This window comes from Drosophila nasuta, chromosome X (assembly GCF_023558535.2).
Source record: "Drosophila nasuta strain 15112-1781.00 chromosome X, ASM2355853v1, whole genome shotgun sequence".
Lineage (NCBI taxonomy): Eukaryota > Metazoa > Arthropoda > Insecta > Diptera > Drosophilidae > Drosophila > Drosophila nasuta.
In genome coordinates this window covers 26,798,864-26,822,064 of record NC_083459.1, presented here as the reverse complement: position 1 = coordinate 26,822,064, position 23,201 = coordinate 26,798,864, and the positions used below count along the sequence as shown (strand labels likewise).

Sequence of the window (23,201 nt, the reverse complement as noted above, 5' to 3'; positions counted from 1 at the left end):
TCCATTTGCTCAACTACCGCATCGCTTCCGTCCCGCTCCCACTCCCACTCTCACTCTCACTCCCATTCACGTTCACATTCACGTATTCACGTTCCCATTCCACATCGTTCCACACCTGCTGACTAAATGACTCTGCAGCCTTCGCTTCGCTTTGCGCCACCTGTGCCATTTTCCATTTGTTTTTCTCTTTTCTGTTTTTTGTGTGTGCACCGTGTTTATTTAATTCGCGTAAATTTTTATTAATTTTAATTGAAAGCTTTACGAGCGCACGTTTAGTTTAGCCAGCGAGTGTTTTGTTCCCCAAAGCGTTGCTGCTGCGCCTTTGTTTATGCTTTAGTTGCGACTCTTCTACTTCTACTTCTACGTCTTCTTCTGCTTCTCCTTCTTTTGCGTGCTTCGCCTTCTCGTCTTTCGTTTCGTTTTGTTTGGTTGCTGTTGCCGTTGCTCTTGTTATTGTTATTGTTGTTTCGTGTAGTGTGCCCAGCTGCATTTTTTGTTGTTGTTTGCATGGCGAACGGTTTTAGTGCTCTTCTTCTTCTTGTTCTTGTTCTTCTTCTTCTGTGCTTGTTGTTATTGTTGTTGTTTGCAAAGTGTTTTTGTTTGGACTGACGCTAAGCTGGCTTGGCGCAAATCCCCGTTAAAGTTCGTTGCTACCGACCTCAGGGGTACAGCTCTAGCTCTCCCATCCTCTTCTCTCTCTCTCTCACTCTCTTTTTTTGCTCTCTTTGAGCAGTTTAGGGAGCCAAGTGACAGCTGAGGCTGCTCAACTTGCTGCCAAGATTTACGGTTGATTGAACTGTTTATACTAAATACGCACACACACACACACACACACATAGACATGTGCATGCATAAATATGTGCGTCCATTGCACACTGATCCAGCTAACTATATTAAAACTTTCATTGGCTTATGTTAAGAGGCTATTTCGTAATATTTGAAAAGGTTTCCAGGCTTGTGAACTCGGAAACATTTTTGGGCATAGGCCACGAATAAATCATGAAAACACACAGAAGTTATTATTAACATACATAGCTTGGTCATCAAGTAGCCAAAAGGATCATATTTTCATTGTTTATTTTATAATACGATTATAAATTTTCATTTAAAGATGGAATTGCCATCGAATTGCAACTTAAAACTCAGTCGTTTAGCAATTTACTAAATCCACATAAAATGCGCAATTTATGACAATTTTAATTTCATTATTGCTTGGCATGATTGGGTTTTTGATTTTAAAGCTATTGGTAAATACTATTTGGAAAATCAATTTAATACTTATCAACTGTATTGTTTTAAGCAATTTTTCGATTTTCTAATAGGTGTACATATTTATAGTTTCTATAAAACCGTTTCGATTACATCGTTTCTTAGCTTAATCGTGACTTTTAGTTATGTTTATTATCGCTGTTTTCATAAAGATTATTTTAATTGTCTTTGTTCTTGCAAATATTCTTCAATAAATGTTAGGTTCTATGTTATATTTATAACTTCAGTTTCATGGTTTTATCAAATAATTTTAATTTCATCGTTTCTATAAAAATGTTTCAATTCCATTGTTTCTTAGCATAGTCTTAAATTCTTGCTATGTTTATTTCTTTATCGCTTTGCCAAATATTCTCTAATTAATGTTAGGTTCTCTGTTATATTTATAGTTTCATAAAATAATTTCTATTTCATAGTTTCTTAGTATTATATTTAGTTTACCATATGTTCTTTAACTTGAGTTCTAGTTGAAACGCAATTTTAATATTTTTTATCATCTTTAGAAAAACTTTTAGAGTTGTTCCGTCTTTTTTCATTATTAAGCATTACCCAAACAAATTTCAGTGTCAATGTTTATTGTTTCAGTTTCATAGCTTTATAAAAAAATTTCAATTTCATTGTTTCTTAGTTTTATACTTTTTCACCAGATGTTCCTTAACTTCAATCCTAGTTGCATTGTATATTTAATATTATTTTATCACATTGAGAACAACTCTTTGAAGTATTATTGTTTCACTTCCAAAGTCTTATAAATTCGTTTCAATTCTATTGTTTCTTGGCATCATATTTATGAACTGTGTTCCATTTTCGCTGTTTTCGCTGCAATTCGATAAAAAATACTTGTTGAATGTCATGATTCCCTTTTTCACTTTCAATTCCATTGTAGCAATTGTCTGTGTGCGCTTAAGGTCATCCTTTGGCATCTGCTAGCTTCAAATGAATTAGCAAAATCATGGCACTATCGTTAATCAGCTGTGACATGGCTTATCATTTCATGGCCTTCTTCAGCGACAACTTTGTTTTTTTTTTTTTTTTTTTTTGCCGTTTTGTTGTCTGATTTAACTGCTATGGCAAAGGAATAGGCTTAAGGGGGCAGTGACTAATGTAAGACAAGCATAATGGCAAATGATTTTCAAAAAATACACACACACGCACACATACAACCAGATAGAGACACCTAAAACTTGCCGCCAGAATATGCGGGCAACTTGTTGTGTCGATTGTTGTTGTTGTTCTTGATGTTGTTATGGGTGTTGCTGTTGTGGTTGTTCTTGGTTGTTCTGGCTTGTTATTGGTAGGGGCAGCCCGCAGCGACTTTTAAAGTTATTGCCATTCTTATCGTTGGTATCGCCAGTTTGCTTGTCAAAGCCAAATCCCTCGACAGCAGCCCCAAAAACCAAAACCAAAAAAAAAAGAAGCTAAAATAAAAAACAAAAATATTGCCAGTTCATCGCAAGGTGGCAGGGAGGTACATAGGAGCAGGGGCAGGGGCAGGAAGTCAACTTCACGTGACATCGGTAAATGCTGTCTAATAATCGTGGCCCATAATCTTTGGGGAGCAGCGAAGCCCCGAAAAGTATGCAAAAGTATTTTGCGGTTGCAATCAGCCGACAATCAAGCGAATTACACGCAAAATGAGCGCCAGCATTTTTGGCTAATGAGGCGACCATGAGGCCAACATTAACATCAGCGTCGTGAGACAGACACGAGTCAAAAGAAGATGCCAACAATCAATAGGCAAGCAAATAGACCACCCACAAAATCAGCTAATACACACAGCTCTGTGTGTGTGAGTATGTGTTTGTGTGTGTGGCAGCAAAGTGAAAACTTGACTGAATAAATAATAAACTTAAACATGTGTCCGCTCTCTCACTCTCTCTCTATCTCTCTCGCTCGCTGGGGGTAAAAGCAACAAAACTTGACAACATTTTCGTTTTTATTTGGGCCAAAAGTTTTGCGGATCTCGTGTCGACAAGAGGCATTTTGATTTGCGAGGGTCGCCACGGCACTACGAACTAACTAATCCACTTAAGTCCATAAACATGGCAGCTGAAGCTGGCATAGATATTTCATTTGATTCGTATTGATTTTGTTAAGGTTTTCGATTTAACGATTGTCGATTTTATGAACACTTTGCTGCAGTTGGTTTCATTTTATAAATGTGTAAAATGTAATGTAATTTAATCATAAACGTTAACAATAAACTGTTTCGACGATGGGATTAAAAAATGTGGTATTAATTTGAAAATATACTGAATATATATATATACCGCAAAAAATTCTAAAGTATACCGAAGGTCACATTTGGTATATGGTTGAAGTAATACATTCTAAATATACCAGATTGTCAGCCAAAGCGGCAGTGGTATTCGTAAAATATAGTATACCAAATTATATACCACAAAAATACAAAAGAATACCGAAAACCATGGTGACATTCTTAAAATATACCAAAATTATATCATGTAAAAATACTAAAGTATCCTGAAGGCCATATTTGGTATATCGTTGAAGTACTACATTCTAAATATACAAGATTGTCAGCCAAAGCAGCAGTGGTATTTTTCTTAAAATGTACCTACTAATATACCGCAAAAATACTAAATCATGCAAATGGTAATATTTGGTATATCGTTAATGAACTACATTTTAAATATACCAGATTGTCAGCTAAAACAGCAGTGGTATTCTTAAAATATACCAAATTATATAACACAAAAATACAAAAGAATACCAAAAACCATGGTGACATTCTTAAAATATACCAAATTATATACTGTCAAAATACTAAAGTAGTAAAGTATCGAAGGATAAAGTACTACATTCTAAATATACAAGATTGTTAGCCAAAGCAGCAGTGGTATTTTTCTTAAAATATAACTACTATTATACCACAAAAATACTAAATCATGCAAAAGGTCATTTTTGGTTGATGTACTACATTTTAAATATACCAGATTGCCAACCAAATCATCAGTGGTATTATTCTAAAAATATACCAAATACTATACCGCAAAAATGCTAAAGTGTGCCGAAGGTGCTATTTGGTACATTGTTCAAGGACTACATTCTAAATATATCAGAATGTCAACCAATACTGTACTTTGCAGTATAAAGTATACCGAAGGCCATATTTGGTATATCGTTAAAATACTACTATATATACCAGATCGTTAGATTGTCAAAGCAGCTAAATCCGATTGCAACAAATAGTTCTATCTCTTATAATTTCTGTGATCTAATGCTCCTTTACCCTATGGGTAGCGTGTATTTAAAATTGATGACTAGCAATTGTTGCTTTATCATTCTTGTTAGCTCAACAATTTTCTCTTGAAACAAACCTCGTTCTAGATAGAACCGATTGGGGAAGTGTACATTTTGTGCTCCAGTTTTTGGCTAAAAAACGTGTGTGAGGTTTCAGCGGATGTGCATGTTGAACGTGGCGCACCAAAAAAACGAAAACGAAAAAAAAAAAATGGCAACAAGAAAAGAAAAACATCAACAGCCAGCAGACAGCACAAATAAAATAAAAGGGCCAATAATGTCCATTTTGCGACGTTTGCCAATTTCGAGTCGATTTATTTAGTGGAAACCAATAAATAACCAATGATGTACGAGAATGTTTGTATGTATGAAGTCGAGGAGTGGCATATCTGTCTGTATGTATGTATGCAATCGCATCTCGTTTGCCACCTTGCTTGTGCCATCTATTTATCTAGCTATCTATCTATCGTACTCTATTCGCTCACACTTTTTCATCTGTGGCATTCACGTTCTGGCGGGGATTCCCCAGAGTGCAACGACGTTGCCAGCTTTTGCCTGCAGCAGTCGTGCCACATTCCCGTTGTTTTCCCTTTTTCCCATTGCCATGCCATTCCCATACCATTCCAATTCATTTCATTCCATACCATTCCGTTACATTCGTTTTGCGAACTTTTATACCCTTTAATCGACTGCGGTGTTGGTTGGTTTCGACAGAAGAAGTTCGAAGAAATATTAAAATTTTTTGTTAGGATATTTTTTTGATTGATTTTGTATTTTGTAGAAAAAACAGCTGTTTACAGGGTAATTACTTAGTCAAACACGCTTAAAAAATAAAATATTATTATAGATAGTTGAAATAAATTGATATTAAGTTGGGTGAAAGTAGTGGAAAAGTAGTTTGGTTGAATATCAGGGTATTTATTAGTATGTTGAAACGCACTTCAAATCACATCAAATATGAAGTATTGAGTTGGCCAATAGTTGTGGCAAAATAACTTAGGTGATTAACAGGGCATCTACAGTGTGTTGTAAAACTTCATTTTTTAAGCGCACTTGAAATCACTTCAAAAATAATGTATTATTATGGGAAGTTGAAACAAATTCATATTGAGTTGGCTAACAGTTGTGGCAAAGTAAATTGGGTGAGTTTACAGGGTATTATTAGTCTTATTATTAGTATTGCGAAGCTTCATTTCTAAAACGCATTTCAAATCACTTCAAAACTAAAGTATTATAGGAATTTAAAGCAAAATGATGAGTTTACTGAAAGTTGTGGAAAAGTAGCTTGGGTGCTTTACAGGGTATCTACTAGTACGGTTGAAACTTGATTGTTAATCATTTTGAAAGTTATTCATTTCATTTAGATGGTTTTTGCACTCTGAAATTGGTTTATTGAATGCATTTATTGCGAAGTTTGCTTTGCTTTAACTTTTTACAGGGTATCTCGACTTTGTGTATTCACTTCAATATCCACACTGTACGTGTTGTCAATTTTTCTATCTTCTTATGTTTGTAACGAGAGACAAGCACGCTCTCGCGTTTGGTTGGCAACACAATTTAACACTTTACTGTTGCTCTGGGGGATCCGAAAATAAGCCAAGCCAATTCCGATTCCCCATCTCTCTATCTCTGTCGTTCATACTCATACTTATATACATATCTATATAGATTGGAGTATGTACGCACATATGTGTGTGTTGCAACGCAACGTTTGTCTGCACGCGTTGCAGCGTGTAAAATGTGCCACCATTTTCGTTAGTTTTCGGCAAGATGGCGTCATTCAACGCATTTCCGTTAACATTACATGCTCATTTCCGCTTCGTGTGGCTTTATTAAACGACACACATCACATTTCCCCCCTTCCCTCCGCTTCCCTTTTGCCACACACACACATGACTCGGGCGTGACTGTCACTTAAAGTGCGCTCAAGCAAAATGCTGCTGCTGGCCAGAAGAAAGATTTTCTTCGTTCGCAGCCAGTGTTGGAAATCGATGCAAAGCGCGTGGCCATTTTATCAGCACGGCTTTAGTCGCAAGCTTTGTCTGGCAGCCACTTAACTAACATAGCTCAGGTGTCGAGACAGTTGCTTACTTGTAGCACATTATCTTCACCTCTTCACCTACCACAAACTTCAGCCTCAGCTTCAGCTTCATCTTCAGATTTCATATGGTATATCTAGCTGCTTCTTCACATACGGTTTAATGTACCGTGCACACACTCGTATTTGTGTGCATGTGTGTGTGTGTGTGTCTCTCGGTGTGTCGGCTTATTGCATGCCACTCAACACTGGTCACACTCAGCGTTATGTCAGCTTTGCAGGCATTAAGCTCTCAATTTGTGTCTTGCTTTTTGGCTGAGCTCAAAAAAACACGACGTAAGCTGCACTTCTAATGGACCAACGAAGGTTTCATGGCGCAGTTGGGACTCTGTGAGACCCTTTGTAATCTATTTTTCTATTTGTGTGATCGAATTTATGTACACAAAATGTATTTTGTATATTTTTAACAGAGCGTTTTTAAGGTATAGTTAGAATACGTTCATAGATATCAATATTTGTTAGAAATAATCGCAATCGTTATTTCATAAAGTAGTTGCGACTTTACGAGACCCTTTTATTAAAATGCAAATAATAATACAAATTTTAATCAATTTAATATTTGTTTGAAAGAATTCTTGTTCCGTAATTTGTTTGCTTTTGTTTAATCATAGCACTTAAAGAGTGGATTCAAGAGATTTTAATGTGAAGTTACGACTCTGAGACCTTTTCATGGTGTAGTTAAGAAAAGTATAATCCATAATTTATTTGATTTCAATATTTGTTAGAAATAATTCAAGCAATCGCACTTCTAAAGGGCTCAAGATTGTTTAATAGAGTAGTTTCGACTTTACGAGACCTTTTTATTGAAATGCAAAGAACAATACGATTTCTTATCGATTTAATATTTGTTTGAAAGAATTCTATTGCCACAAATTGTTTGTTTTTTAATCTTCATACTTAAAGAGTGGTTTCAAGAGATCTGAGAGACCCTTTAAAAGTGTAATTCAAATTGTAATCGATTTTAATTTAAAGAATTCTAGCTCCTCAAAAATGTTTGTAATTTAAAAAATCGTATTTTAGACAAGAGATTCAAGGATTAGCTATGACCTTGTTAGACCCTTTACTTTATATAAAAGTGTAATTCAAATTGTAATCGATTTTAATTTAAAGAATTCTAGCTCCTCAAAAATGTTTGTAATTTAAAAAATCGTATTTTAGACAAGAGATTCAAGGATTAGCTATGACTTTGTTAACGGTCTAATACTTTATATAAATTATTTGTGACTCAAATTTTAATCGATTTTAATATTTCTTAGAAATACATTTTTGTTTTTCAAAAATGTTTGTAAACCTAACAATCGCCATTCAATTTATCACTTTTTAATAAGCTGCTAATTGATGTTTTACAGTCCTCCCACATTCAACACCTTCAACCCTTTATCTTGACAATCAAGTGTGTATGTTTGTGTGTGTGGGGTGTGTTCTAAAGGTTTTGTCTGCCAATAGACAGAGCAAATTGCACTACTCGAGCGGGCAGCTTTGGGGGTTTTTTGTTTATTCGCTTCAAGATGTTAAAGCTTTTTGGTTGGCGATGGTTGTGGAAACACGGATAATCAAATCTCATTCAATAAATTGTGTTTCTTTCATTTATCGTTTTTTCTTTTAGCACTTGAAAGTGCTTACAATTCTTGAATCCCTTTACGTATTCAACCTTTTTATGTTCATTTGCTTTGCCTTTGGCCTTTATCATCGCCTATCTTTGCCTGCATTCAAATTGTACAAGTGCCGAAGCAAACAAACTAGGGTCGACATCACTTTTGGGGATGGCATCGACTCGATGATATCCTGTACGCAAAGTTTTGTTGAATATCAAATTTTCTTCTTTTCTAAGCTCTAGTTTAATGTGATATATATGATTTATATTTATTGCAATTTCATATTATTAGAATTGAATTAATATTTACATTCTTTTTTTTGTAATCTAATATAACGAATCGTTCTTCAACAAAATATTAAAAAAATTGAAATCTAAAAAAAAATCGGTCAAAATTTTCAAAATAAAAAAATTATAAAAATTGACAAAAATTTAAATATTGAAAAAATTAAAAATTGGTAAAAATGTTACATATAAAAAATTGCAAAAATTTGAATATATAAAAATATGAAAAATTGGGCAAAATTTTCGAAATAAAAAAAAGTAAAATTGAACGACAAATTGAAAATCGGGGAAAAGTTTGCAAAAAAAATTAATTTCTGTATTCATATATTATTTATATTATTATCTCTATATTTATTATTCATTTTCCATATTCCAATTTACTTAATTATATCTAAAAATTATATATGAACGTATTATTTTGTTCTATGCTCTATGTTTTATGTTCTATGTTCTACTATTCGGCATACCCCATTTAATTTCGCGCCATTACAGGGTATTGTGAAAAAGGGAAATATTTGTATAGCGTTTATAATAAATATTTATGTCTTGCATACATATTTTGCCACCAAAGCTGTCAATTTGTATTTGAAATTAAATTTCAATTTGTTGCTTCACTTCGCGTCGCGTTCTCGTTGTTGTTGTTGTTGCTGCTGTTGCCCATAAGTAGTTGCTGTTAACTCGTTAGGGCCACGCCCACATTTTGAAACGAGAACGCCCCAAACAGCAACAGCAACAAAAGCCGGCAGGCAAAGTGTCAAAATGCCATTTCCAAGTAATTTGCTCATGTCTAGAAAGCAGCGTTGTTGTTGCCCATCCTTCGTCCTTCGTCGTTCGTCCTGCGTCCTTGCCTGGAAAATCAGCTACCAGTTGCGAGTTGTTGCCTTGTTGCTCTGCTCTGGCGTTTAAGCCTCAGTTTTAGCCGGGGCTCTTATGATGCGAAAAGTGTTTAATTAGCTAGCTGCCTGTTAGCTGTTGGCAAATATTTGTTAATTTGCTGGCGGCACATCAATTAGCGAGCTGAGTGAATCTATTTTAAATTGATTTTTGCTTGATTAAATTTGCGGCGCCTTCGCGCCTCAGCGAGACACACACACACACCCATGTAGACCACACACACACTTTGTGGCATAATTTAATTTGCGCTCCACTTTCACTTGCGTTTTCATTTTATTCCATGCCACACCAATTAGAAAAGTACGCTGTGGGGCTTTTTCCTTCTACGAATTTTCTCAATACTGACGACAATGTCCACACAATTCGCAACTCATTAGCCCAACGCTAAAGCAGAGCTTAAGCTTAACACACAGTTGCTAGTTGCTAGGAGGCTCTCTCTCAACTCTCAACTTTGTGGGTGAAATTTTTTATGAAGCTTCCGCTCAGATTATGTTTTAATAACCAAGAACCTTTTGATGGCATTATGCAATGCATTCGACAAAACATTACACAAATTACAAACTTGTTTGCAAATATATTCTGACAACTATTACATGCTTTAAATGAACTAAGCTAACAATTTAGTTTGTTTACCAAGTTTCATTTTAGAAAATGATCTAAGCATATTTCACTATTTTTTTTTTTTATATTGCATTTTTATTGTAATTTGAGAATTACTAATTGAAGCTTTAATGATTCCTACAAATTTGGTTGCGATCACATCAAAATACTTTTTTTACTCATATGTCGTCTGTTAAATTTATTACTATTTCAATATACTAAATTTAGACTTAGGCATATTTTAGTATTTTTGCAGTATATGAATTCGGTATTTTTATTCAAAATGGCAAATGTTGCAATTAGTATTATATCAATATATCGAATTTAGCCTTCAGTATATTTTAGTATTTTTGTGGTATATATTAATATATTTTATTGTTAATATTTAAAATGAGTAGCGGATATCTATGGTATTTATTTTTTGAATGCAGTACTATATATATATATATATAAATATAGACTTTGGTATATTTTAGTATATAGTATAGTATATAGACTTTGGTATATTTTAGTATTTTTGCAGTATATTAATTTGGTATTTGGTAAGGCGATATTTTGCATTTAGTACCATATCAATATACCAAATAGATCCTTCGGTATATTTTAGTATTTTTGCGGTATACTACATTTGATGTCTTTTATTCAAAATGATAAGCGCGTATCTCAGTCGAGCACATTCGACTGTAGTTTTCTTACTTGTAAAAATATTTAGTTATTTATTTACAATTTTGAATTTTATTATATTAATTCTAATATTAAATACTGTGTTTAGTTATACACTAAAGAAAGTACTGCTTGCTGGGGTCTTCGACTCGAAAATATTAGCTATGCTTATTGAGTATATTAAGTTCAGTTTTCATTAGAGAATTGTACACTTTCATTACGTTTATCTTTGACGGAGTTTTGTAAGAGGTTAGATGGTATTCGCCATGTGCATGATTCCACTCACAATAAATCTTTCATAGAATATTCTCGAGTGATTAAAGTATTGCGATTGAAATGAGATTTGAAGACCAAAATGTTCTTCTACATTGTTACATTTTATATCAATTTAAAATTAAATTTGTAAATTTGATAAATATTTCAAATGTTTCATTTGCCTTTCTGAGATGTTCAAGCATTTAAAAGAGTCGCTTTAAAGAGCACTTTCTAATCGCTGGCTATTTGAATGCAGCTGTAGAAATTATGAAGAGTGAAGTGACCCCATTGAAGGGTATTCAATATTCGCCACTCTCACACAAACACTTGTCAACTACTTTGGTCGCTTTGATTTTCCTTTTTCGCTTTATTTTGCGACCATATACGATGAGAAGAGGAATCGTTTTATATAGTAGTTGAATGCAGCGCGCGTTAATGTCGATGACGTTTGATTATGACCAAAAATTCAGCGAAATTGGGTCAACGATGCGCCGCATTAAAAGCGATTGGGGGGGTGATGGCGATGGTAAATGGTGTGGGGAGTGAGGGGGGTGTAGGGTTAAAAAAGCGAAGAAGAAAATAAGTGAAAAACCCCTCGAATGCAGCGTTGAAGTGCAATGCATCAAGTGCCAAGTGGGAAAGCCTCGAGAGCAGCGAAAGCGTCGAGTGGTTTTTGCATTTGAAACTCATTAGTACAAACAGACTGTGAGCGAGTGTGTGTGTGTGTGTATGGGTGTATGTATGTGTGTGTGTGTGTGGATGGGGGAGTGTCATCTTCTTTGGCTCAGCTGCCCTGTATGCGATAAAAACTTGAACCAAATTGAATCAAAGTGCTGCATATGCGATTCCTATTTGCATACAACACCTGCCCCTCTAAATGTGTGTGTGCCAGCAGCTTGTGTGTATTTGCACACACACACACACACACAGGCACACACACGGATATAATCTATGCAAATGTTAAGCTATTATTAAGGCACTAAAGCGCACTTGGATCAGCGCAATGCACAGGCGAGAGAATCGCAACACTTGCGTCCTTTTCTATTAGTTATACTCCTATGACATTAGCTGCAAATGACATAATCCGCTTTTCACATTAAATTAACCATGTTAACAACATTCGCAATTATTTTTTGTGTTTCGTTCACAAAGGGAACGCAACAAGATTACCTCTTTAGTAAAGTGAACAAACTGATTTAGTTCAACCTTTATCATTCTTTTTGGTTTACTTGTTTAATGACATGTTTTCACAGCAGCAAAATCTCGTTTTTTCTCCATATATATTTGAAATTGAAACTCCATATTATATATCCAAAAAATCGGTCACCATTTCATCGAGGTGAAATGGTAGTAAAAATGATTTGATTTTTATAAATTTCAATTTTTAATTTTCAAGCTTAAATTTGTGGATGATTTTGTTCGCTCATTTATTTATAAATTAGTGATTAAAGTTTGTTTACATTCAGAGCACTCTAAATTTATCTCTGTTCTTTTTTTGGACAAATATTGAGTGATTGAAAACAGAGCAAAATTTTATTCTTTAGTTCGTTCTAGTTCACATGTTCCATTTTTGATTATTCATTTAGTTTTTTTTTTAACTTTTGTGCAAATCTCTAAGTTTTGTGTGTTTCTGCGTTCAAATTGAATTAAAAATTGAACTTTTAAAAATATAAATACATTTATTAAACGAAATTTTTTATAGAAAGTATTATTTTTAAATAATAAAAGTATTATTTTTATATATAAAACGTAATATTTTAATATATAAAAACTATTATTTTTAATGTAAGAAATATTATTTTTATATATAAAAAATATTTCAAATAAAACAAATCAGATTTACAATTCACGATGAAAAAAGAGCGAACGATGAACAATGTTGTAAATTAAGCAAAAGAACTAGTTCACTGATCAAATATGAACGTAGTTTTAACAAAATGGAATAATGTTTACCTAATTTATAATTATTTAGTTTAAAACGTTAAACGAGCTTTAAAATTTAACAAAATTACTTTAAATGCATCGCAAAATCGCATTAAGGTTTTAGGAGCTTTTATCAAATTACTCCAATTTTTGTTGTATCAGTTAGCAAATTTTCCAGCTGTCATTCGTAGTTTATTTTTTTTTTATGAATTTTGTTTTGCCATTTCAAATGGTAAACCTAATCCTCTTCTGCATGCAGAGCTTGATGGAATACTAAAAGCCGAAATTCACTCAAATTATGCGGATTTCAAATTGACGAAATAAAAACGGAAAAACAAGGGTGGGGAGGGGGGAAGAGAGAGAGAGAGAAACTGAAATATCTCGTCGTCAAATTGTTGTTGCAAATAGTAGTTTCAATTTGTCATGCAAATTTTGACGCGACGCTTTTTATGACCGCGACTGTATGCAAATATGCAACAAACAAAAAAAAAAAAGGAAGAGAAAAGTGTATCACAGATACAATATAAACAACACAGCACACACACATGCAGATGGGTAGCTACATTTCATTTCATTTAATTTAGTTACATTTCTACATTTGTATTTTTCTTGCATTTTTATTTTAATTTTACAAATTTATATTCCATTTTCATTTTCATTTTTCACCATGTTTTGCTCTCTGCAGTTTCCCCAAGTGGTTAGCGCAAATGGCGGACCGAAGTGTACATGTGTGTGTGTGTGTGTGTGTGTGTGTGTGTGTGCTGGGTGTATATATGTGTGTGTGTGGGGTGGTATGGGTTTTTTGCTGCATTAGCACAAAAGCTGCTGTTGCCTGAAATAATTCAAGCAAAACGAGCGACGACGGGGCAGCTGAAACCGGCCTCTGATGCCGCCTGAATGCAAAGTGTCGCTGACTTTCATATGCACAAAGAACAACACAACTGCAACTGCAACAACTACAACTACTACTCAGCGGGTTAAACGGGTGCAGCTACACTCACAGAAAATACTAAGAGGATTCTACATTCTCAAATGGCAACTAAATTTATTTAGTTTATTTTATTTCATCATAAATTTGGTAGATTAAACATGGATTAAACATTTTTGGTGTTTTATTTGGCTGGTCAGCAGAATTTGTGTGTATTGGAAAGCTGTCAATTAAACTATATTGGCGATAATTTTAATTTAATTCTTTATCGAAGTTCATTGTTTAATAAACGACAGTTAAGCGAGTATTTTTTGTATTCACGATGTTAAAATAGTCTTTAAATCTCAGAGTATATAAATTTACCCAAACTTGTTTATTTTGCTATAATTTTCTTTGTATTACAAATATTATTATGTGTTTTATTTTTATATATTTTATAATTATATATATTATATATATATTTTTATATATATGTTATTTTATATTATTATATTTTTATTACGTGTATATCTTTTTTCATTATAATGCATTTTTATATTATCTTTCTTATCTTATTTGCTTTCTATTTTCATTTTGTGTGCTCTTTTTTTTAAATTTAATTTGTTTCTGTTTTAAATCTAATTTTATGTTCTATCTTTTAATTTTAGTTAACAAGTCGGAGCACATTTTCTCTGGTATGTAACAAATCATTTTCTATTTAAATTGTTTTTATTTTGTTGAGCAACGAATTTGAATTTTGCTTAGGGGAGTTTGGTTTTTAAATTTGACTACAATGTAAAATGTGTTATTACTATGAAAATATTGCGATAAATTCTCTTAATGTTAGATTAATGAAATACTTAGAGTTAATTCTTCGACTTGGTCAATCTTTTATTTATTCGTAGATTTTCTAATTTGAGAAAAATTTAATAATGATTGTTTGTTCTACGACTTGGTCGATTTTTAAGATCTTTTAGGGAAAGAGAAAACTCACAAAATAATTATATGATAAGGTGTTCTATTCTATTCTATTCTATACGAGACCTACATATCATATATAGTATTTAGTATATTTATTTACTGCATATTTTGACCTTTTCTCGCAGTTAACACTTTCGTATAGGGATTATACATAAGTGAATGTTATTCTTTTCGTTTACGAATATTAAAAGTACATATATTCTATTCTACTTGAGACCTTCTATATAGTACATATGTATATAGTATTTAGTATATTTCAATACTGTATGTTGGGCAAGACTTTTCCACATAGTTCACGCTTCGTTTCGTTTGTTTGTTTAAGAATATGGAAATAGAAAATATAGTATTTAGTATATTTATATACTGTATATTGTGCAATACCTTTTCACATAGTTCACGCTTTGTTTCGTCTAGTTACCGTACATAAGTGAGTTTTTTTTCTGTTTGTTTAAGAATATGGAAATAGCAAGTCGAGAGGGAATGTGGTCAGTTTTTTCGCTGAGTGTAGCAGAGGCAGCTAGCTGCTGTCTCGCTGCTGTCACTTGTCAGCCTGTCTGTCTGTCTGTCTGTGCAGCCAGTGCCAAGTTTATGGGCCTTGTTGGTTGAAAAGCATCTTTGAGTTACTTTCCAGCCTATGCGACTGCTTAGCTCTTTCACCCGAACACACATACAGAGTTGTCTGTCTCTCTCTCTATGTGTGTGTGTGTGTGTGTGTTACTTTTGCCGCAGCAGCCGCCACACAATGTCATTAACCAAATGAATGGCTGACACTGCAGATTTGCTTGGTTGGTAGGTAAGTGGGCAGCATATATTCCATTTGGCTGAAGAAGGTGTGTTTGTGTGGGTGGTGGAGAGGCGGGAAAGAGGAGGCTATGTAGAGGGAGGTAGAGGGAGGGAGTAGAGTAAGGCGTCGTTTACTTGTGATTAAGTCGGTTGCCCGCAAAGCTATACTGGACCCCACGCACACACACAGAGAGAGACTTGAGCTGTAGATTACCTAGCGGCTTGTGTGTGTCCTGTGACCTCAGCCAGAATTTCGACAAGTGTTTGGGCCGAGGACGACGACGACGACGACGTCGAGATGAGACTCAAAGGAATGTCAGAGTGATGACAACAACTTAATGGAAATAACTACACATTTATAAGTGACAACTTTGTTGTTGTTGTTGTTGTGCCATTCTCTCTCTCTTTCTCTGAGCGAGGGAGTCGCTGACTATAGCCTGGCCAGGAGCGTATAATTTATGGCCAAGGCGTGGCAGACAAATGGCCGGCATATGCAAGCCCAAGGAAGGCGGCGATACAAATTGAAGGTTGTGTGTGAAGGCGCTGAGCGTGAGAGAGATACACATGATGCTGGGGCTAAACACTTGGATGTTGGAGCTGGAGCTAGGAAATGGAGATACGCAGATAGACACGCATACACACGCACATCAGGGCAATAACTAACGGTAAATTAGTTTGCAAACAGAGTGAAAAAGGCAACTGGCAGATGAAACCTAATTTGGCCACGGCAACTCACACATACATACACCGCACACACTTTCACACATCTGAAAAGGTTCCCACAAGGTGGTTGGGCCGAATCCAAGGGCAGAGCACAGCAGGATGGCAGGATGGCAGGATAGCAGGATAGCTGGATGGCTGGGAAGGTTGGCCACGCGTGGCCAACAGACTGAAACACAAGCAAAAAGCAAATGAAACCATACCAAAAACTGAACCTAGCCGAACCGAACCGAACCGATGCGAACCAAAACTAAACCAAGCGACGAACCACCAAACAGATCTGAACAAACGGACCGCATCAGCAACAGCATCAGCATCAGCAAACAATTTAACTTGCCAAATATTTATTTGTGTGCCAGCCGACAAAAATGCCCAAAAGTGTTTCTGCTTCCTACACTTGAGCATATAATGAATAGCTAAGCGAACTTTCGCTGTCAGCAGCAATCGCTTTAATAGCTCTGTAGTGATTTAGCTAAACCGGTTCGAAATTTGTTTCATCAACAGCTTTTGGGGGAAACTGAAAACTAGAGTAAAACATTTTCTCAACGGAATTTAATATTTTAAAAAGCTTAAAAGCAAATAGTAGCAAATTGAACCCATTTAGTAGTAACTCTTAATTGCAGTGATCTATAGCTGAACCAAATTTGCGAACCGGTTCAGATGCTGATTCAATCATGTATTGATAATTTTTCAGGAAACTATTAAGCAGCTAAATTGTGGTTTCAGTAGTAAAATTACAATAATTTCTTAACATGTTTTTACAGCCTAGCGCTGTAAAGGTTTAGATAAGTTTCGAACCGGTTCAGCATAGCACAACTTGTTCCATTAACAGTTGTAAGCTTATAACTTACTGCAAACTGTTGTCAAATATGTTAGATGATATGTTAATACAAAATGTAAGATTTTTATACGATTTTATGATCAATTCTTAAGTGCGAAGATCTTACATTGCACCAATTTGCGAACCGGTTCAGGAGATTTCGTTAAACCGGTTCAGTACAGCACGATTTGCTCCATTAACAGTTGTAAGATTTTTGTTTATCGATTTATGAACAAATTTTCCTAATTGCAACAATCTATCACTGAATCTATTTGCGAACCGGTTCAGGAAACTGAAATATTGAGGGGACTTTTCATTTTCTACCTTTTTCCTTTACTACTTTCAAATCAGATTTAACTACTTGCAGCAGCAAATGTTCTTACGGAAATTTAAAATATAATATTCAATTGGTAAAACATATAGAAACTTCCTCATCGACATCTGTTCTTTATTGCTTATTCTGATTACTGCATTTGCAAATCGTTTCAACCGATTTTCAACTTTTTCGAAATGAATATTGCAATTGTTTTGTCGAAATCAAGTCTGACAATTTCGTGTGGTATGTGAAAAGTTGCTATTTAGTTGCTATTTGCTTTGAGCATTTGTGCTGCCCGATTTTAATCGCTTCAACTACATACTTTTCGTGGTTTGCAGCAACGGGAACCACATTATGTATTATTAAATCAATTACGAGGCGACGCAACGTTTGAAGCAAAACTATTTTTGCTATTGCTGCGTTTAAATCACATACGAAATCGGATTAAAATCTGGAAAACATTTTCACACAACACATTCTTGCTCTTCAGTAAAGTATAGTTGAATGTTTTGTGCTGACTTTAATGAAAAGTTGTGCAAAATTGATATTGTGTGACAAAGCGATATCGATGCCGATGTCGTCGCAGCGTTACACAACACTGGCTCTGGTGCTGGACACGTTTAAAGTTGTGTGTGATTTATGCCAGTTTGCTGGTTGGATTGAGGATGGAGGATGAAGGATGGTGAGAGGATGCTTGTTAGCGTCGACATCAAATTTCAAAATAAAAAGCACGGCGCACACAAACATTTCATCGAGTCCTTGGCACACACACACAGACACACACACACACACACAGCTTACCCAACTCCCAAACAACAACTGGCATCTCTACTCCTCACTCCACTCTCTCGCTCTCACTTTGGTCTCTGGTCTCTGGCAAACCAAACGAATCGCACACGCTGGGAACTTGTTTTTTATCAATTTGGTTTCGGGCTGCGGTTTTTGGCCAGCCTACGTTTCTACAATCCACATTTTTGGGCCTCAGCGTGGCCACAAGCCGCTGGCTTGCTTTCGCTTTTTTTTTTGATTTTTATACCCGCTACCCATAGAGTAGAAGGGTATGATAACTTTGTGCCGGCAGGAAATGTATGTAACAGGTAGAAGGAGGCATCTCCGACCATATAAAGTATGTATATTCTTGATCAGCGTCAACAGCCGAGACGATCTAGCCATGTCCGTCTGTCCGTCCGTCCGTATGAACACCTAGATCTCAGAGACTATAAGAGATAGAGCTATATTTTTTTTTTCGACAGCATTTGTTATGTTTGCACGCAAATCAAGTTTATTTCAAATTTTTGCCACGCCCACGTCCGCCTCCGCAAATCAACAAAAATCGAATAACATGCGTAATTTTAAAGCTATAGTTGCGAGTATACAATAATAACAATAGTAGTTGTGATTTCTGAATAAAAATAGTCAAAGTTGCTTTGTTGCTTTGGCTCACAAACTGGTATATTGTGCCGTCTATGGTACATTTTGAATAGTGTACTATATCGATATACCACATAAACCATTTAGTATATTTTTAATATTTTGATATTATATTTGGTATATTTTGAGAATACCGCAAAATATATTGCTTTTATTCAAAATGGGTAGCGGGTATCTCACAGTCGAGTACACTCGACTGTAGCTTTCTTACTTGTTTTTGTTGTTGCCCAACACTACACACATGTGTTGGTCGGTTGGCCACCGCATGAGACGCCCCGCCCCGTCCCGCCCCCTGTTAACGTCGCATCGACTGCTGTGCGTGGTCAGCTTTATTAGGTTGGGTTCGAGGCTTCGAGGGCAGTTTTTGGGCTTCCTGCCGTTTCGCGTGTGCCTTTTAATTTATTTATCACTGGAACCAGAGCCACAGCCACCGCCACAGCAACCGCCACAGCCACCGCTAGAGCCACCACAACTGTCGGCCATTTGGCTGGCTGTGTCCTGGCAATTTGCTGGCTCTTGTTTATGCAGGACACTGCGACATTTAGCAGCATGGCGGCGTCACGTTAACCTGCAACTGCAAGCGCTCACTTTTATGGCTCTACGCGCATTTTCCTCTCTCCACTCTCCACTCTCCTCCCTCCCTCTCCCTTTTAGTCACTCTGCAAATCGATTGAGATTTTTGCCAAATCTTTCTTCTACACACAAAGTACTATTCAACGTGTTAAGGCCTCAATCATATAGTCAATTTAGCAAAGGCACAAAAAAAATAAAATAGAATCTGGTCACACTGGCGTTGAGCTAAAAGGTATAAGCTATAGCTTAGAGCTCAAGCTTCTTCGCTGCTCCTCTTTCAAGTTTCATTCGCCGTCTGTTGTTGTGTTATTAGTTTCCTTTGTGTGCTGCACTTCTCTTCTTCTGCATATTACTTTTGCTTCTCGCTCTTTTGCTCGTTGTACTTTTTGGCATATTAGTGCATCATAACTTCTCGCTTCGATGCACATTATTGCGGCTTTTCGTCTCGCCTGCTTTGTAGTCGTCTCTCTCTCTCTCTCTCTCTTTAACAGCTTGAGGAGTTCACGCTTATCTGATGATAATATTCCGATTCTAACTTATCGCTTTGACAAGTTGTGACGTAATAAGTTTTAATGCTTTGCAACGTAATTAATTTCACGATATTTCTTTTTACTTTAATTGTCAGAACTTTTTCCTTTGATTCTGGCTTTGCTTTTGTTGCTTTTCACTTTAAATTGTAGTTGAAACAGAGAGTCTTTGTTTTTCTTTTATTACGATTTTAGTTTATTACAACAGTATTTAATTTTTAACAATTTATTCGAATTTGTTTTGGTTTTTTCTTTCTTTTATTAAGCTTCTTATTTATTGTAGAATTTAATAGCATTTCTTTGATTTTTTCTTATGCTCTTTTCGAATTTGTTTTGTTTTGTTTTTTTTCTGTTATTACGGTTTTTATTTAGTGTAACATTTAATTATTTATTATTATTTATTTATTTGTTTTCCTTTCATTTGCTAAAAATATAATATTGACAATACACTTTTTCAATTGGCATTTCACTTTTATTTGATTTGATTCTCATCTTGGTGATTCTTAACCTATTTTTCTATCTTATTGTGCTGCTGCCACTCGATTCTAATTCATTTCGCATTTGACATCTTCGAGAGCACCACGAGATATTTGTCGAATAACTTCTCGTTAAGCTTCTCCGTCGCTATCTGCGATATCATCTCTCCCTCTCCCCCTCTCTCTCTCTCTCTCTCTCTTGTTGCAGGCATTCAATATGCATTGACTGCCATTTGCTACAAGCATATACATTTTTCTACTCGTTATTTATTGACTCGAGCGTCACCATTATTCACAAATGTCAACGTAAGTTGAATGTAAGCGGTAAGCAGGTAACGGAAGGGGAAGGGAGGGGAAATGGCTTGGTTGCGAAAGCACTTTGCGCTGCAATTACATTAACCTGGTCAAGAATAAGTGCCATAATAATGCAAAACGTGAGCTCATTTCGGCCATAGCCAGTCCATCAGAGTGCCAACAGATTTCTAATAAATAAATAACAAGTAAGAAAGTTAAAGTCAAGTGTGCTCGACTGTGAGATACCCTTCTACCCTATGGGTAGCGGGTATAAAAATACCAACATATGTATATCAAAAGTTCTATTTGGTAGATCGGCATTCGAAATTTTTATATACATATATTTGCAATTAATTATAAAGGGAAGTTTTAGCTAAATAATAAATCTAAGTTGTCTAAAAGTGAGCTCGCATTAAATTTCAGATTATTGTGTCAGATATACATACATATATGTTTAATGATAACTATCTGATATGATATTATTTTCAGTAGAGTGCGTTGTAATGCGAAAGCATCGCCTCACTTATAAACTAATCGTAATAACAATTAGAAAAGAACAAATGTTTATGCTTTACTGAATTGAGATAGATAGTTAGTCGAAACTTTCGTTCTGATAAATGAGTACTGCAAAAGTTGAATTATGACTATTTTGTTGAAATAACGATTAAAATTCCTTAGTGATTAAATTTAACTAAATTCTTATGCTGAACTGATTGTAGGATCTATATAAGAATAGGGTTTAAATTTCGTAGTTGTTACGCTTTTAGTTGCTGAGATCCAGCTGTTTAAACGGATGGACGGACAGAACGACAGAAAGTAGTTGTATTATGTATGTAATTTAGTTTCAGAGATCTAGTTGTTTAACAGAAGAACAAATCGTAGTCCTTGCTTGTATTGCATAATATAACATCATATATTATATTACTATAATTGAATTTCGATTGGCACATAAATTATTATACACTTCCACTCGAAAAGCAAAAGGAGTATAATAAGCTACTAAATGCTCGACGGATTTGTAGCGGGTATATAAAGCAAAGCGCTGGCGATAAATCTTGAAAAATTTATGGAGTCATGGCGAAACCACAACCGAAAGCAGCAAAATTTTGTACAAATATTTGTCTCAATCAATGCAAGACAAGAAAGAGAAGAGTGCGACTAAGAGTGTGTGAAAGAGAGTGTTCTATGTGTGTGTGTGTCTGTGTTTGTGTGGGAAATTGTCGTCTTCCATTTCATAACTCAATGTGACAGGAAGCGGACAACAGGGCAGTCAATTTCTATTAAATCGACTGACCAAAAAAACAGGACAAAAAAAAAACAGAAAAGCAGAAATGGAGCAAAAGAACAACTCAACTGCGGACAAGGCAATCGAACTACTGATACAGATTGAAAGATTGAGGCGAATAGAAAAGGGCAATGGGGATGCAATGAGGTAGATACTGGACACAGGAATCAGGACGCAGGACACGGCGCACTCAACTGAACTGAACACGGTGAAGGGGAGAGGAGGCGGTGGGGGACAGCAATTGAGGATTTGTGCAACTAACGGTTAGAATAATGACATCAGAGTCGGACTTACAGCAATGCCAACTGCTGCTTTAGCAATATTAAAAAATATTTTTAAGTCCGTCCCCTTATTGAACTGAAGTGGAGAAGTGCCTTCGTATGCAGCGTATAATAAGAAAAATTCCTGTGCGCTTTGGCATTCGGGGGTGCTCAACTCATCATCATTATGCTGGTCATCATCATCATCATCAGCAGCAGCATCGCAACGAACTTTCGTCATCGTCAACCAAAATGCGAACCAAGTCATCGTCGTCGTCTTCAGTGTTTTTTTTTTTGCGAAAGGAAAAAAAACGTTAAACTATGCGCTGGCTCTTTACGCCAAGCCATGCACGTATCAAGCAGCAGCAGCTTTCAGATTTCCCTCGCTTTTCCCGAAGCACTCCTCTTACTCAAAGCCAAAGCTGAGCCGTCAAAATGCCATTTCAAGTTCAGCAAAGAAAAAGAACAACTTTTTCGCCATGCGTTTTTCCTTTCTCTTTTATACCCGCTACCCATTGGGTAGAAGGGTATTATAGCTTTGTGCTTGCAGGAAATGTATATAATAAGAAGAAGTTATCTCCGACAGCATATAGTATATATATATATTAGATCAGCGAGACGATATAGTCAATTTCGTCTGTCTGTCTGTCCGCATAAACACATCTCAGAGATTATAAGCGATAGAGCTATATTATTTTTTTTACGAAAGCACTTGTAATTTTTGCTATTATTTTCGCCTCCGAATAGCAAGTCAAAATCACTTTGGTACATATTATGATTCCTGAAAATTTGGTTGTAAAAGTTTTTTAACAACTAACTTCATACGACAATCTGGTATATTTTGTACTCTGTGGTATATTTTAATATAGTAATATATCGATATAGCCTTCGGCAACATTTAGGATTTATAGAATATCAATTTAGTATTTTATCAGTATAAAAATTGTAGAAGCTGTATAACAAAAAAATGTTATATGACAATCTGG

At 35.3% G+C, this 23,201-nt stretch overlaps 1 protein-coding gene across 6 annotated transcripts in view; it reads left to right on the top strand.

Annotated features, from left to right (window-relative positions):
* The window catches only part of LOC132796131 (tyramine beta-hydroxylase), a 63,593-nt gene that overhangs the window by 22,806 nt on the left and 17,586 nt on the right, over nt 1-23,201 (top strand). For 5 of the 6 annotated variants that reach the window (XM_060807186.1, XM_060807185.1, XM_060807187.1 and 2 more), the window contains exon 3: nt 14,418-14,444. The exons of the other annotated variant lie outside the window; for it this stretch is intronic. In XM_060807186.1, coding sequence (XP_060663169.1) covers nt 14,418-14,444 — 27 coding nt within the window. The remainder of the gene's footprint in view (nt 1-14,417; nt 14,445-23,201) is intronic. 6 annotated transcript variants of the gene reach the window in all.